Raw genomic sequence first — 13,443 nt, 5'->3', positions numbered from 1 at the left:
ATGTGTGTAATCTTATTCATAGCAAAGATCAGCTTCAAAGAATTACACCTCTAGAATCCCAAATGCATACCCCATGCTATGCAGCAACTTGTGCAGACCTATAAAGTGACTGCGTGACTTCCCTTTCTCTAAAGTGTGGAAAATCAGCTTGGATAGATGTGAAGGACATACTGTGTTCTGCTCTGAGAAACAGAAATCTATTGTAAGGTATTGATGTCCAGGGCCTGATTTTACCCACATCAACTTTGAGCAGAGAAAGAATAAGATCACAGAATCATTGACTGGTTTGAGTTGGAAGGGACTTTAAAGATCATCCAGTTCCACCCCCTGCCATGGGCAGGGACACCTTCCACTAGCCCAGGTTGCTCCAAGCCCCATCCAAGCTGGCCTGGAACACTTCCAGGGATGGAGCAGCCACAGGTTCTCTGGGCAACCTGTGCCAGTGCCTCACCACCCTCACAGTAAATGATTTCTTATTAATATCTAATCTAAACCTACTCTCTGGCAGTTTGAAGCCATTCCCCCTTGTCCTGTCACTCCAGGCCCTTGTAAATAGTCTCTCTCCATCTTTCTTGTAGGCTCCCTTTGGGCACCAGAAGGCCACAATTAGGTCACCCCAAAGCCTTCTCTTCTCCAGGCTGAACAATCCCAATTCTCTCAGCCTTTCCTTTCCAGCCTTCTAATCATCTTGGTGGCCTCCTCTGGATTCATCTCAACAGGCTGATGTCCTTTCTGTGCATTACCCTGAGTGAAAGACCTATGCTCACCTCTTTGTGCAATGAGCTTCTAAACACAGGGGAGCAACAACCCCTCCATGTTCTGGCTGTGAGGTCTCAAGGTGTGTGCTTGACCCTTACCTCCAGCTGGTCAGCTACCAGTATTTCCAAGGTCATGAGTGTTTCTGACAGCTGAAGGATGTCCTCCTTGCACTCAGCTCGTTTAGACTCAGCAATATCATAACTCTTGGCATGATGAATCTCATCCAGCCTCTAAACACAGAGACACATAAATTACTTACAGTTTGTGTTCAGCACTCCATTGCAATTTAATTAACTTGTTACATGTGTGAGAAAAGTTCCTGCTGCTGATTAGCTGAAATGAAATGTGATGATTCAGGGAAGTCTCCAGATTTACATACTGGTTAGTCAACAGTGCTGAGGTTTGCTACTGTGCTAACGATCCTGATCCAGGGGCAGTGCAGTGGGATTGGGAAAATGCTTCCTCATCCTCCACTCAGCAGAAGACTTTGCCCCTTCTATGCCTCCAACTTGTGTTCCCCTTCTGACTCATTTCAAGTGAAAAAAGAGTTATATTAAATTCCTGACATTGCTGGCCATGAAGAAGAGATTAACAATTACTCTGCAGAAGGAAACACAGGCCTAAATCCTGATCCACTTCATGCCAAGGAGAATCTTGACTGACTTCCATAGGGTCAGGATTTAGTATTCTGAATATAGAACACCTGTCATTGCCTGCCTTCCTCTTACAGCAAGGATTTATTGCCCTTCAGAATTAAATATTGACGTCAGTTTTGTATCAGGCAAGATTTATGTATTCTTGGATCAAAAAAATATCCTCTTGTGCTTCACAATGTATTATTTTCAAGTCTGTTTAAAAGGAGTTAACAATCAATGCTTAAAAGAAAGGGGAAAAATATACATGTTTTAAGATGTCTAATCCACTTCTGACAGGGAATGGAACAGGCTAAGATAAAAAATTCTGATGGAAACCACTGCCAGGTCTTGTGTCTGGAAATGAACTGAATTACCCAAATTTTGGAGTGTTACAGGGGGAAGGGGAGAGCAAGGTATCTCCTTCTCTAATGTAAACAAGTTAGGAGGCTCAAAAAGCTCTGCAGCCATTCATGCCACACCTCTGGGAGCAATAACTTCAAAGTTCAAGGCCTTTAATGCTCTGTGACCAACTTCAGAGAGCGCAGTGATTTTACAGGTTACCCAAGTTTACATGAAAGGATTACAGCCAGACAAACAGCCCTCAGAATGGCTCACAGATTGCAGTCTGCTGGGGCCTCTGTGCCTTTTGAACTCCTCCAGCAGTTTTAAATGAGTGGGGAAATGCTGCTAAAAGAGTGTGTTCAGTTTTGATACCAACTCTTCTAGTATTTACATGAAAACGCTCATGCTGATCACCGTGTTCTGTTCATGGAATCATAGAATCACAGACAGGTTTGGGTTGGAAGGACTTTAAAGATCACCTCGTTCCATGGGCCTCTGTGCCTTTTGAACTCCTCCAGCAGTTTTAAATGAGTGGGGAAATGCTGCTAAAAGAGTGTGTTCAGTTTTGATACCAACTCTTCTAGTATTTACATGAAAACGCTCATGCTGATCACCGTGTTCTGTTCATGGAATCATAGAATCACAGACAGGTTTGGGTTGGAAGGACTTTAAAGATCACCTCGTTCCATCTCCCCTGAGCAGGGACACGACACCTTCTACTAGACCATGTTACTCCAAGCCCCATCCAACCTGGCCTGGAACACTTCCAGGGGGATGGGGCAGCCAGAGCTTCTCTGGACAACCTGTGCCAGTGTCTCAGCACCCTCACAGGGAAGAATTCCTTCCCAATATCAAATCTAAACCTCCACTTCTGCATCTTAAGGCCATTCCCCCTTGCCCTGGCACTCCATGCCCTTTGAGCCCAACCCATAGCTGAACCTGTAGGTCATCAGAGATAAAGGGCCAAAATCTGTCCTCAGCCATGTTTCTTTAGGTTTGATTGGGGGGGGTGGGTTGTTGTTGTAGGGTTTGGTTTAGGGGTTTTTATGGAAGATATATTAGGAATTCAAGTACAAGTTAACCAAATACCCATGTCAAACTTTTGGTTGGAACAAGATGATCTTTAAGGTCCCTCCCAACCCAAACCCTCCAGTGATTCTATGACTCTGGTAGTGCTGCCAACTCATGCCCTGACTGGAGCTGATGGAGCCAGTTTTCTAGCATGAGTCAGCAAGGTTCAAGGCCCTGGGAGCAGAGTGACTCAGCAGCTGTCAGTCTCTGATGAGGCACCGAAATAAAAGTGACCTGGTTTTCAGAGGGAGCCAGAGCTCGTGACTCTGCTGGTGTCACTTGTCAGGGACTTGCTCTCTCAGCTGACAGTGTTACTAGGCTTTAGCCCTCCCCTTATTTTTTCCTGTGGAAACAAAATCATGATCCATCCATTATACATGGTTAGAAAGGGATCCAGCTAGAAGCTACGCCCTGAGCAACCACAATGGGTGGCTGTAGTTGAGCAGACTGAAAAGAGAGAGTTTCTGCTTTAAAAAGACTAGAAATACATTGGAATAACTTTATCTAATTTTTTTGTTATAGTTCTTTGAGCTGTTGTTGACAAAATGAACTGAAGCAGAAAACTACTTGAAAATAAACTGAATACCCTGCAATTTCCTTCCTTTTCTTCCCCATTTTTCAATGATGGGAGAGCTATTGGAGGCTTCAAAGAGAAGGGGAGTAGCAGTAAATCCCTACATATTATAAATCAAACTCATCAAAAATATTTAAATTGAAAGTAAAGTTGAGCATTTCCATTTTCTAAAATTCTGGTAATTTTTCTGGATGGCAAAAAAACAAGAGAAAACCCCCCACCCTACTTAGCCATTTTTTCCCCTGTAAATCCTTGAAAGACCTTGACCTTTCTGGACGAAAGGATAAGAGTATGACCTGTTCATTTTGTTCCCAGTATAGATTGAGGCTGTGTTAGCTGGTTGTGCTTTGCTCCAAGGGTTAAAACTTCAATCCCCAAATTATTTTCCTGAATAAAGTACTAAAAATCTTTTAACATTATATTAGCTAACACAACAATTCTTCTAGATATAAATTACTACTGTAAGAAATGTGTAAGGACATATCAGTGACTGGAAGAGGTTGCCCAGAGAGGTTGTGGTGTCTCCATCCTTGGAGATATTCAGTAGCTGTCTGAACATGGTCATGGAATCACAGAGTCACAGAATGTCCTGAGTTGGAAGGGACCCACATAGATCATCTAGCACAACTCCTGGCCCTGCAGAGAACATCCCAAGAATCCAGCCAGCCTGCTGTGGGTGGCCCTGTTAGTGCAGGGGGTTTGGACCAGATGACTTCCAGAGGTCCCTTCCACCCTCAACCGCACTGTGATTCTGCCACTAAGGATCAAGTACTGATTCCTGCTAGAGCAGCGTCAATCCAGAATAATTTTCCTCATTTTCATGGAGTTACACTCCTTTTCAGTGAAACTGGAAGCTGGCATATGATGTAGAGAAATGTATCAAACAAACAAAAGTAGAACATTACCCTTTTGTTCCGATTTTCAAAGTCTAGGATTACTTTCTTGCTCTCTTCCTGGTTGGCTCTTAGAGCTTCATCAACTCTTGCGTAGAAATCAGAGACTTCAGCTTCTCGTTTCTTATGCTCTTTCAGGCCAAAGTTAAAGAGCTTCCCACAGACTGAGACAAACTCCTTTCTGTATGTGACAGCAGAGTCAAGGTGTTTTGCTTGTTCAGTGGAGCAACATGCTATGTTCCCTCTACCTCTGCAAATCTGAGAAACAAGAGCTACACGCTACTGTTATGTAAAGTCTGCGGTTCTTGCTGGGAGCAGGCTGCCAAATATTCTGTCTGGGGCAGGACTGGGTCACACAGTCACATTTTGTGCATAGGATTTTGCTGCCTTGAGGGAATGGAGACAGCTGTGGCAACTTGAAGGGAAAAAAGCCTTGAGGAAGAGAAGGAAATACACATACTTCTCTGACTCTTCTGACACAGCAGCAGAAGGAAGTGTACAACCCTATCTGTCTTCACAAGTGTGAATACAGTGCCTTTGTAGTTAATAAATACAGCTCTGGAGCCTACAGCCAGAGCACAGAATAAACTACTGACTTGGTAGCATCACAAAAATAACGTCAATTTTTCTTCTGCTATTATCTTGGCAATGGAATTGTTTCTGGAGTCTATTGTAGTTAAGCTGTGATGCATTTTTCCCCAACAGTGTAATGCAATTTTAAGGAAGGTCAAGTTACTGGCCTTGACAATACTCTATTAATCTGAATGAGGAAAGAAAAAAAGGCAAAAAAGTGTCTGCTTGCTGCTCCCCTGTGTAGGAGCAATGATCAGAAAAATGTGCTGGCCTGGAAACTTCGCGTTGCCAGTTCTGGCAGGTTGTGAGATATGCAACTCATATCGTTCTGATTAGTCTGTTCCTATCTCCTACCACTTCAATTTCAACATGATTTTAGTGACTGTGCTCTTACAATCTCACTGACAGAGATTTATCTTCCAGCTCATTTTAAACTTTAAGTGGATTCCAGACTTAAAGAAAGTACAAAGCCTTGATTCTTGAAGGGTCAGGAAAGGAGGCTACTGAAATTGTGTTTGATTCAAGGGAAGGAAAAGGAATATGGTAATTGCAACAGCGAAAATTTAAAATGCTGGAATCTCATGACCTGTTGGGGCTAGAAACAAGTGGGTTTACAAATGGGACGTTTCAAGCTGGGCAGGCCAGCTTGCCAGTAATATAAACCATTTGTTTGGAGCCCTCATATTTCACAAGATATCAAGCCTTAAAGCTGTCAGTGGTCTCACAGTCTTGCAGTGTATTTTTTGGTACCATTCCAAAATTGAACACAGACTGTCTCAGATCTTAGATCAATGTAGCTTTCAGCCCTGGACAAAAGCAATGGATGAAGAGTCCCTGTGGATGCACCTCCTTCTTAACTCAAGTCATTATGTTTTAGCTGTAGGTATTCCAAACCCAGGAAGGATATTCCTGCAGCAGGTCCCCCACTCCAGGGAGGGAAGCCAGTTTGGCAGCTTCTGTATCCTCTGCATACAGACTGTCAAACAGGAATGATCCATTCAGGTGCTCAACAAAGGCTGTCTTTGAAGAGAATCAGAGCAAAATAAGTAAAATAAAGAGTGCCAACCTGCTGCCAGTCCTCAGGATGTGTCTCTCCTGTGAGCACTTCACCAGCAGCAGAACACTGGTGCAGACACAGTTATACCAACACAACCGACACACCAACCAAGCCATGACAGCCCCCTGCAACCAGAGTGAAACCCATCCTGGGGGCTTTGCTGCTACAACTCTGTAGCCTAAGGATAGAAAACACCATTTAATCTTATATCATAGAGTCACAGGATCATAGAATGGTCTGTGTTGGAAGGGACATTAAAGATCACCTCGTTTCAATCCCCTTGCCATGGGCAGGGACACCTGCCACTAGACCAGGTTGCTCCAAGCCTCCTCCAACCTGGCCTTGAATACTTCCAGGAGGATGGAGCAGCCAGAGCTTCTCTGGCAAACCTGTTCTAGTTGCTAATGGCAAGACATTATCACATACAAACACATATTGCAAGGCTATTAAGCCTTTCAGACAAGGAGTTGGTGAATTTTGGGGAGGGACAGAGGGAAGAGCTGCAGGTGTCCTCTTTGCCACTAAACCACTAAACTTCAGATGGTCAGGTCTTCCAAATGGCTGGAATACAGAGCCTGACTACAACTGGAAGCACCATTCCACCTGCTCTTGTTTTCAGCCTGTTCATAAGACTATAGTGATGTCTCAAAGCTCTGAACAGTTTAACAATAAAAACTAATGAGAAGCATTAACTTAGTGTGGAGGAGAAAAAAAAAGGTACTTCACCCCAAAAATTCTCACAGTTCCTTCAGACCTGCAATTTTCTTAATCTCATGTCAGGCTGATAAGCTCTCTGGGTATGATTTACTATTTAGCTTAGGGTCTCTAGCTGTAGTTTCATTGTTCAGCCCAAGGAATTATGTTGCCCCATGTTATGTGTATTCCATGGCAGTTCCTGTTTTCATTCACCCTCCTAGATTCAGAGATCACAGAGATCACAGAGATTAATCCAAGCCTCAGATGTTAACCTTTCATTAAATCTTCATACAGGTAAAAGACAAGTCAATATGTGTTGTCCTTCTTTCTCCTGAGACAACACACAGCCAGACAAAGAAAACTTACCTCGTGGTACTCCTGCTCTTTCTGCCTTTCCTGTTTGCTCTCCAGCTGAGCAAAGGCTCGAGCCTCCTCACGTTCCCGTGGCTTAGTGAGATCTTGATACTTTAAAGCTGCAGCTTCTCTCTGAGAAACACAAAATATTTGTATTAGATTATCCAGCACTGCTCAACAAATCTGGGCATAAGCAATTGATCTTTCTAGAACATGCACTTGAGTGGCATCTGCACCTCCATTTCTTTCTTGGCTTTTTATTAAACTACCTATGAAGTTTCTAATCCATTCCTCATCCCATTTTTTGTTGGCATATTATTCTGTTTCTGTATTCAATGCATCTGAGCTGATTCACTGCCAGGGAACTTTACTCTCCCCATTTCCTCACCTTTAGAGTTGTTTTTTCCTCTTTTAGCAGGAAGACCTATTTTGACTTCTAGAATTGGAGCTCTGATTTGATCAGCCAGTGAGGCTAATACATTTTCTAGGGAGGAGAAGGCTCTTTGGAGGAGTGGATGGAAAGGTAATAGCAGGGGCAAGAACCTCATTAGCTTGAAACTGAAGCTTGACAAATTTAAGCATGCAATTCTCTGATGTACTGCCTGATGAGCAGGGACTGCACTCCGTGACCTGGAAAGCCCTTCCAGTCCTATAGTGAGAACAATGTATATTCCAAGTAGAGCTCCTGCTCTGTGCTGTGCCAAGCAAATTTACAATTAATCATATTTTTTGGTTACTAAAAAAACCATCTGAACAAAACATCCATCTTTGTTCCTTTGAGCCCTGGGATGAAAAAGCAGCCCCATGGGTTAATGGTGAGGATGTACTGTCCTGTTCTCAGCAACCAAGAGTGGGAAGTGTACCCAGGGCACCTGCTTGCCTGGATAGTCTGTCAGTGTACTACAGAAACACATCACTCTGTGAGCAGCAGGACCACCAAGCCTCCTTCCCCCTGGATCCATGTCTCAAGACTGATTTCCTCTGAGATTCTCTAAGAAGACTTGCACTCACACTACAGCCTCCCTGTGGCAACATGAACCAGGCCCCTCTCCCACACACAGCTGCTGAGTTTCACAAGATCTGTGAAGACATCATGCTTCTGACACCTCTACCTCTCTGTCAGATTTGATAGAATTTGGCCTACAGGTTCACAGCTGTTAGGTGGAAGCAGAATAAACACTGTGTGTTTCTGTGAGCCTGATTTCTGCAGCGAACCTGCCCCCAGTGCTGGAATATTGCTGGCAAACCAACAAAGCAAAGGCTCTGTGAGATGCTGTTGCCTGATTTCTCAAGCAGGGAATGCAGAAATCTTACCATGGTGTCTTTCACGAGCTTGAAGTCCAAGTACCTCAGGTTTGGAAGATGAGCAACAACAAACAGTGTGTACTGCTCGTCGTCACAGAGAGGGTTCCCAGTGAGATTCAGTGTCCTTAAGCTTTTAAACCTCCTGAGATAGATCACCTGTGCCAAATGGAAAGAGATTTCCCAGTGCTGGGGAAACACAGCCTGGAAATTTGTTGCTCTTATTATAATTAGGTTGCAATCTGTATTCTGCTCCACTGCCAAATTCAGGCAACATTAAATTATTAGTTTCTAATGCTTTTGGGAAAGGAAATACTTAAATCCACACTGGGAATATCTGGACAATGGGTGGGGAGAGAAAGCAGATGGGGTGGACAAATCACAGGTCTTATATTGGTAAGATGCCTTCAAAAGAACCCCAAATAAATCCTACTCTCCCTCCTTTCCTCATATATAGCTACTTATTCCTTTTCTAGCTTTCCTGGAAGTTGATAGGAATTCTGCCATGGCTGATGGCAGTGACAGAACCAGGCCCAAGTCAGTCAATAATCTAAAAGAGAAGTAGCTGTAATAAGCACTTAACACCAGTACAGCTGACCAAAACCACAGCTTAAGACTACTTAGAAATCCTAAGGAGAATTTTCTCCTCTAAGGAGGAGCTTGGACATAGTGGCATATGTCAGTTTTAGAATATCTGATCTTTTGACAGGGAATATTTTCCAAGCCAGGGAGCACTCACATCATCCAGAGAGGTCAGGTTATTCTTCCCTATGGAGAAAAGCTGCAGCTCTTGCAATGTGTCCATGTGCTCAATTTTAGATATTTTGTTACAGTAGAAACTGAGGTCCTGCAGTTTGACAAGGGTATCCAGGCCCTCAATTACTTCAATGTTGTTGAAGGACAAGTCTGAGGAAGAGTTTAGAAATCAAAAGTAAATTATTTCTAGCAGAACACCTTGATTCAGACCTTGCATTTAGCCTGGTTCTGGATTTAGGAGTTTATGTACAGATTTTCCTTAGGGGTGATCAGTGTCCCACAGGAAAAGCTCACCAATAAATCATCATTCAATCCCATCTCCTCCACTCGACCATCCATGCAACTTTTAAATGGGAGGAACAGCTGGAGGTATTCCATGCAGAGTCTACATACACAGCCTGAAAGGGACTTTGACCTTATGGGGAAACCCAAACAAGAGGTGAGGAAAAGCCCCAAGAGGGGGAATTCTGAGGCAAGTTGGCTGCTCTCTGCCTTGTTTCTTGCAGACTCTTCCTGCCACACCAATGCCACTGTTGTGGTCATTCCCATAGGATTGACACACACCAACCAGTTCCACACTGGTGGAGGTGTGCAAAGACATATATTCACTTCAGTTACTTCTCTCATTGAAATGTTCTCCTGTCCTGCCAGAACATCTATCCTAACACCTACATTCACCATGACAAAAGGGCAGTATTTGCCCTCAGGCCAATACTGAGTGATTCAGGAGTCCAAAGACAGTTGATGAGGTTCCTTGAGTGGTTGAGACACTCATGTAGCAGCAGCTAAAGCAACCTTTGGGCAAACAGAACACCTGAATGTGCTTCAAACCACTCTGCTTAAACTGTGGTGACCAGTTGGTGATTCACAAGTGCATGCAGAACAGTGCAGACAACTGGGTGGAAGAACTCATTAGACATTTCACAATGTGCTTATGAGCTGAAACCCTGTGTGCTGAGGATATATTTAGACTTCCAGCCAGCAATGTGGCTGCAGTTCCAGGGAATGCTCTAAGCTGTGTATCCTGTGTAGCTGAAAGGAGTCACATAAGGCTACAAGGATGGGCACTTTGTGGGACAACAATGACACCAAGCCCTGAAGCATATAGGGGTAAACATGGTAGGTTGTAGGCTACGAAATGCCTTCACTAGCTTTGAAAACAGAATACAGGCTTCTAAATCAGAGGTGTTTCCATAAATATTCATGAAAGTCACCTCCAAATACAAGTACAGACCCTGGAAACAACCTTGAAGCCTCAGCTTCCTGTTCCTGCCAGACCAAATGTATTAAACCCAGTTTTTAAACATCTGAAGGATTGTTTTGCAGCTCTGATACTCAGGCAGTTTGACATTTGACAGTCAAATAAGGAAACACACAGACAGCTGACAGCCTTCCCTTGGAAAGCTCCTATCAGTCGTGTTTGAGAAGGAAGGTGACATCCTGGTTTATCACAGATTGCTTTGCAGCTGTGAAGGCATCCAACCTCCTCTCCTGTATCTCACCAAGCCGTACAAGGTGAACCAAACTCTCCAGACCTTCTATCTTCTCAATGATATTGTTGTCCAGCTGCAGTTGAGTCAGATTCTCAAACTGCCACAGATTCTCAATCTGCAGGATATCTAGAGCCATGGGTAAAAAGAAAAAAAAAGAGAGAAAATTGCTTTCCATGTGAGACGGCCTTGAGGTTAGCAGACACTCTGTCCTGCACAAGGGAAGCACATCCAGTCTTACATCCAATATAATTTTCAGTGTGTGATGAGTGCCCTAGAGAGCTCAGAGCTCCACTGGCTGGAGGAGATTTCAGTGAAACAGCCCAGTTAACCTCAGTGTCCTGCACCAGTGCACACTGCTCATCAGTGAGGCCAGTGAGGCACTGAGGGGATGCTCACTATGGTCCTGCACTTGAGTGGCTTTATGAATCCACTGCTATGGCTATGCCTTGACCTTCATTTTCCTTTCCAGCTCCAAGAGGGAGGTTTGGGATAATACTCAGCTTTTCTCCCTGTTTGCAGGCTAGAAGTGGCCAGCTCCTGCTTTTGTAAATGACTCTCCTGCTCCCAGGATTCTCATCACAGGAGAGGAAGTTGGGGATTACTCTTTCTGTGAAGGCTGCAGTTTAGAACTAATCAATATCCCTGCATTTAGCTTCCTCCAAAAGCAGAATCACAAGGGCAGGCTGTTAGCCACTACAGCAAAACATCAGGACCAAGGTGACAGGAAATACAGAACATTCTCACTCCCATTTCTCTTTCCCCTCTCAATGGCTTCCCAGAAGATTTCATTAGTTGCTCCGCTGCTATCATCATTTAGTGAGTGCAGAGTAAAGCAATTGCATGCACAAAATATTCACACAGTTCTGTATTTCATATTTGCAGACAAATCTATGCAGGTTCAGGTCAAGGGAGTCTATTCCAAGGAACTCGACTTACCACACATTATTTGGAGCATGGAATGAATAATCAAAAATAAATTTATGCCCATGAAATTGCAACCCCCTCAGAAAACTCAGACACTGAGCCAACAGCTCTTCCTTTTCAGTTTTTCGAATGCAAGTTTACAACTGGTTTGACAGTAAGAGGAAAGCTGTGGTCATGCTATGGATGACCAGAGGACACCACTAAAAGGGACTGTAATCACCATAACCTCCCAAATTGCTCTCACATAATCTCCAGCCGTGGCAGAGCCTTCCCAGGCTTGGATTTGGATATGTACCGAGGGGCCCAACAGGGCTGTGGCCTGTAGGTGTCACCACAATATAAATGTTAAATGGGAGAAACAGGGACAGAAACAGTGGGAAGTGAAGCAGCTTTGAAGTTACCCATGAGCAAAAGCACCTGGTTGGCTCTCATGAAGCTGCTTGGTACAGGTATAAGCAAAAATATGAGTCCAGATGTTACTTTTCCCAGAATAATTCCGAGCCAATCATTATGGTTTCATTGCCAGTTACCCACTTTGTGCTTTATTCTACTACCCTCTAACCAAAGAAGAAGGAAAAAATGTATATATATTCTGATACTTGTTGGAGAATGGCGGGACATAATCCTGGGAATGCACCTGGGGAAGGCTAAAAAGAGCAAGGACACAGTCCCCTGGGAACGCACAGACACAGTCCTGGGAATGCACCTGGGAATGCAGTATACAAGGAAGGCTCTGGAGATAGTAACTTATATATAGATAAGGAGTAACTCAGCTTGGCAGATGGTAGGGGCAAGTTGTCCTTGAGGGTGAGACAAACAAGTTTGAGACGAACAGCTAGGAATGCAGCCAAGCCTGGGAAAGTAAGAAACAATCCTCACAGCTGTAACCACAAGCAAGGAGAGTACCTGAATGCTATCTTTAGAGCTTAGCCAATTATAAATGATTGATAGTTATATGCCTGTCCTGCACTGTATAAAAAAGAGCCTGTCGGACAATAAAGTTGAAGCTTGCTCTATCACCCACACCGAGTCGACCACTTGCTTCCCCACGCGGAACTTTCCCAACAGATACTCACTTTTAAAACGAAGCTGTAGCTCTGTCACATCCTTAGTACTCTTCCCTTTGGAAAACTCCCTGAGGTCCTCTGGATGCCCCTCTTCAATGACTTTTTGAACCATTTCATCCTCAATAACCTTTGCCTCAACATTGTTGTAAAATTGACTCATTGTGAGACTGTAGCAGCCTTAAAGGGCAGGAAGGAAAAATAATTAAATCACTACTTGCTACTATTTCCAGCAGTCATAGAATCCCAGAATGGTTTGAGTTGGAAGGGACCTTAAAGAACATCCAGTTCCACTCCCTGCCATGGGCAGAGACACCTGCCACTAGCCCAGGTTTCTCCAAGCCCCATCCAGCCTGGCCTGGAACACTTCCAGGGATGGGGCAGGCACAGCTTCTCTGGGAAACTTGTGCCAGTGCTTGACAATCTTTTCAGTAAAGAAATTCTTCATGGAAATTTCAATATCCCTAATGTTGTCCTGAAGGCAATGAGACTATTTATCATTCTAGAACTGTGCACAGTTGATGGATCTGTGTGAAGGACTTGAGTCATCAAACTTTTGCTTGTGTAAGATGTCCATGAGAAATGTCTGAGTTTAAAGTTCTGTTCTAATCATGTCTTTTCACTAACAAACCAAACCTCTCTTGTTCCACCCTCTGCCATTGGCAGGGACACCTTTCACTAGACCAAGTTGCTCCAGGCCCTGTCCAACCTGCCCTTGAACACTTCCAGCAATGGTGCAGCCACAGCTTCTCTGGGAAACCTGTGCCAGTGCCTCACCACCCTCACAGGGAACAATTCCTTCCTAATATCTAATCTAAACCTCCCACAGTTTAAAGCCACCCTGGCCTCGAACCCTCCAGGGATGTGCACGCGGTCTCGTCAGTCCATGCGGGTACAAATCACCTCACTGGGGTCTCTGGGAACGAGGTGGGTGTCAGTGCAGCACTGCG

General features: G+C 44.1%; 1 protein-coding gene across 1 annotated transcript in view; it reads right to left on the bottom strand.

The window, feature by feature from the left end:
- The window catches only part of LRRC48 (leucine rich repeat containing 48), a 16,362-nt gene extending 3,706 nt beyond the window's left edge, over positions 1–12,656 (bottom strand). The window contains exons 1-8 of the mRNA XM_009083728.1: positions 12,506–12,656; positions 10,515–10,631; positions 8,996–9,162; positions 8,269–8,415; positions 6,967–7,086; positions 5,755–5,867; positions 4,287–4,461; positions 858–989 (exon numbers count right to left, since the gene is read on the bottom strand). Of these exons, the coding sequence (XP_009081976.1) occupies positions 858–989; positions 4,287–4,461; positions 5,755–5,867; positions 6,967–7,086; positions 8,269–8,415; positions 8,996–9,162; positions 10,515–10,631; positions 12,506–12,656 (1,122 nt within the window). The remainder of the gene's footprint in view (positions 1–857; positions 990–4,286; positions 4,462–5,754; positions 5,868–6,966; positions 7,087–8,268; positions 8,416–8,995; positions 9,163–10,514; positions 10,632–12,505) is intronic.
- Positions 12,657–13,443: the final 787 nt, after the last annotated feature.

The sequence above is a fragment of the Acanthisitta chloris genome, unplaced genomic scaffold (assembly GCF_000695815.1).
Source record: "Acanthisitta chloris isolate BGI_N310 unplaced genomic scaffold, ASM69581v1 scaffold33971, whole genome shotgun sequence".
In the NCBI taxonomy this organism is placed as follows: Eukaryota; Metazoa; Chordata; class Aves; order Passeriformes; family Acanthisittidae; genus Acanthisitta; species Acanthisitta chloris.
Note: the sequence above shows the minus strand (reverse complement) of the source record. Positions and strands in the feature narration are given on the sequence as shown.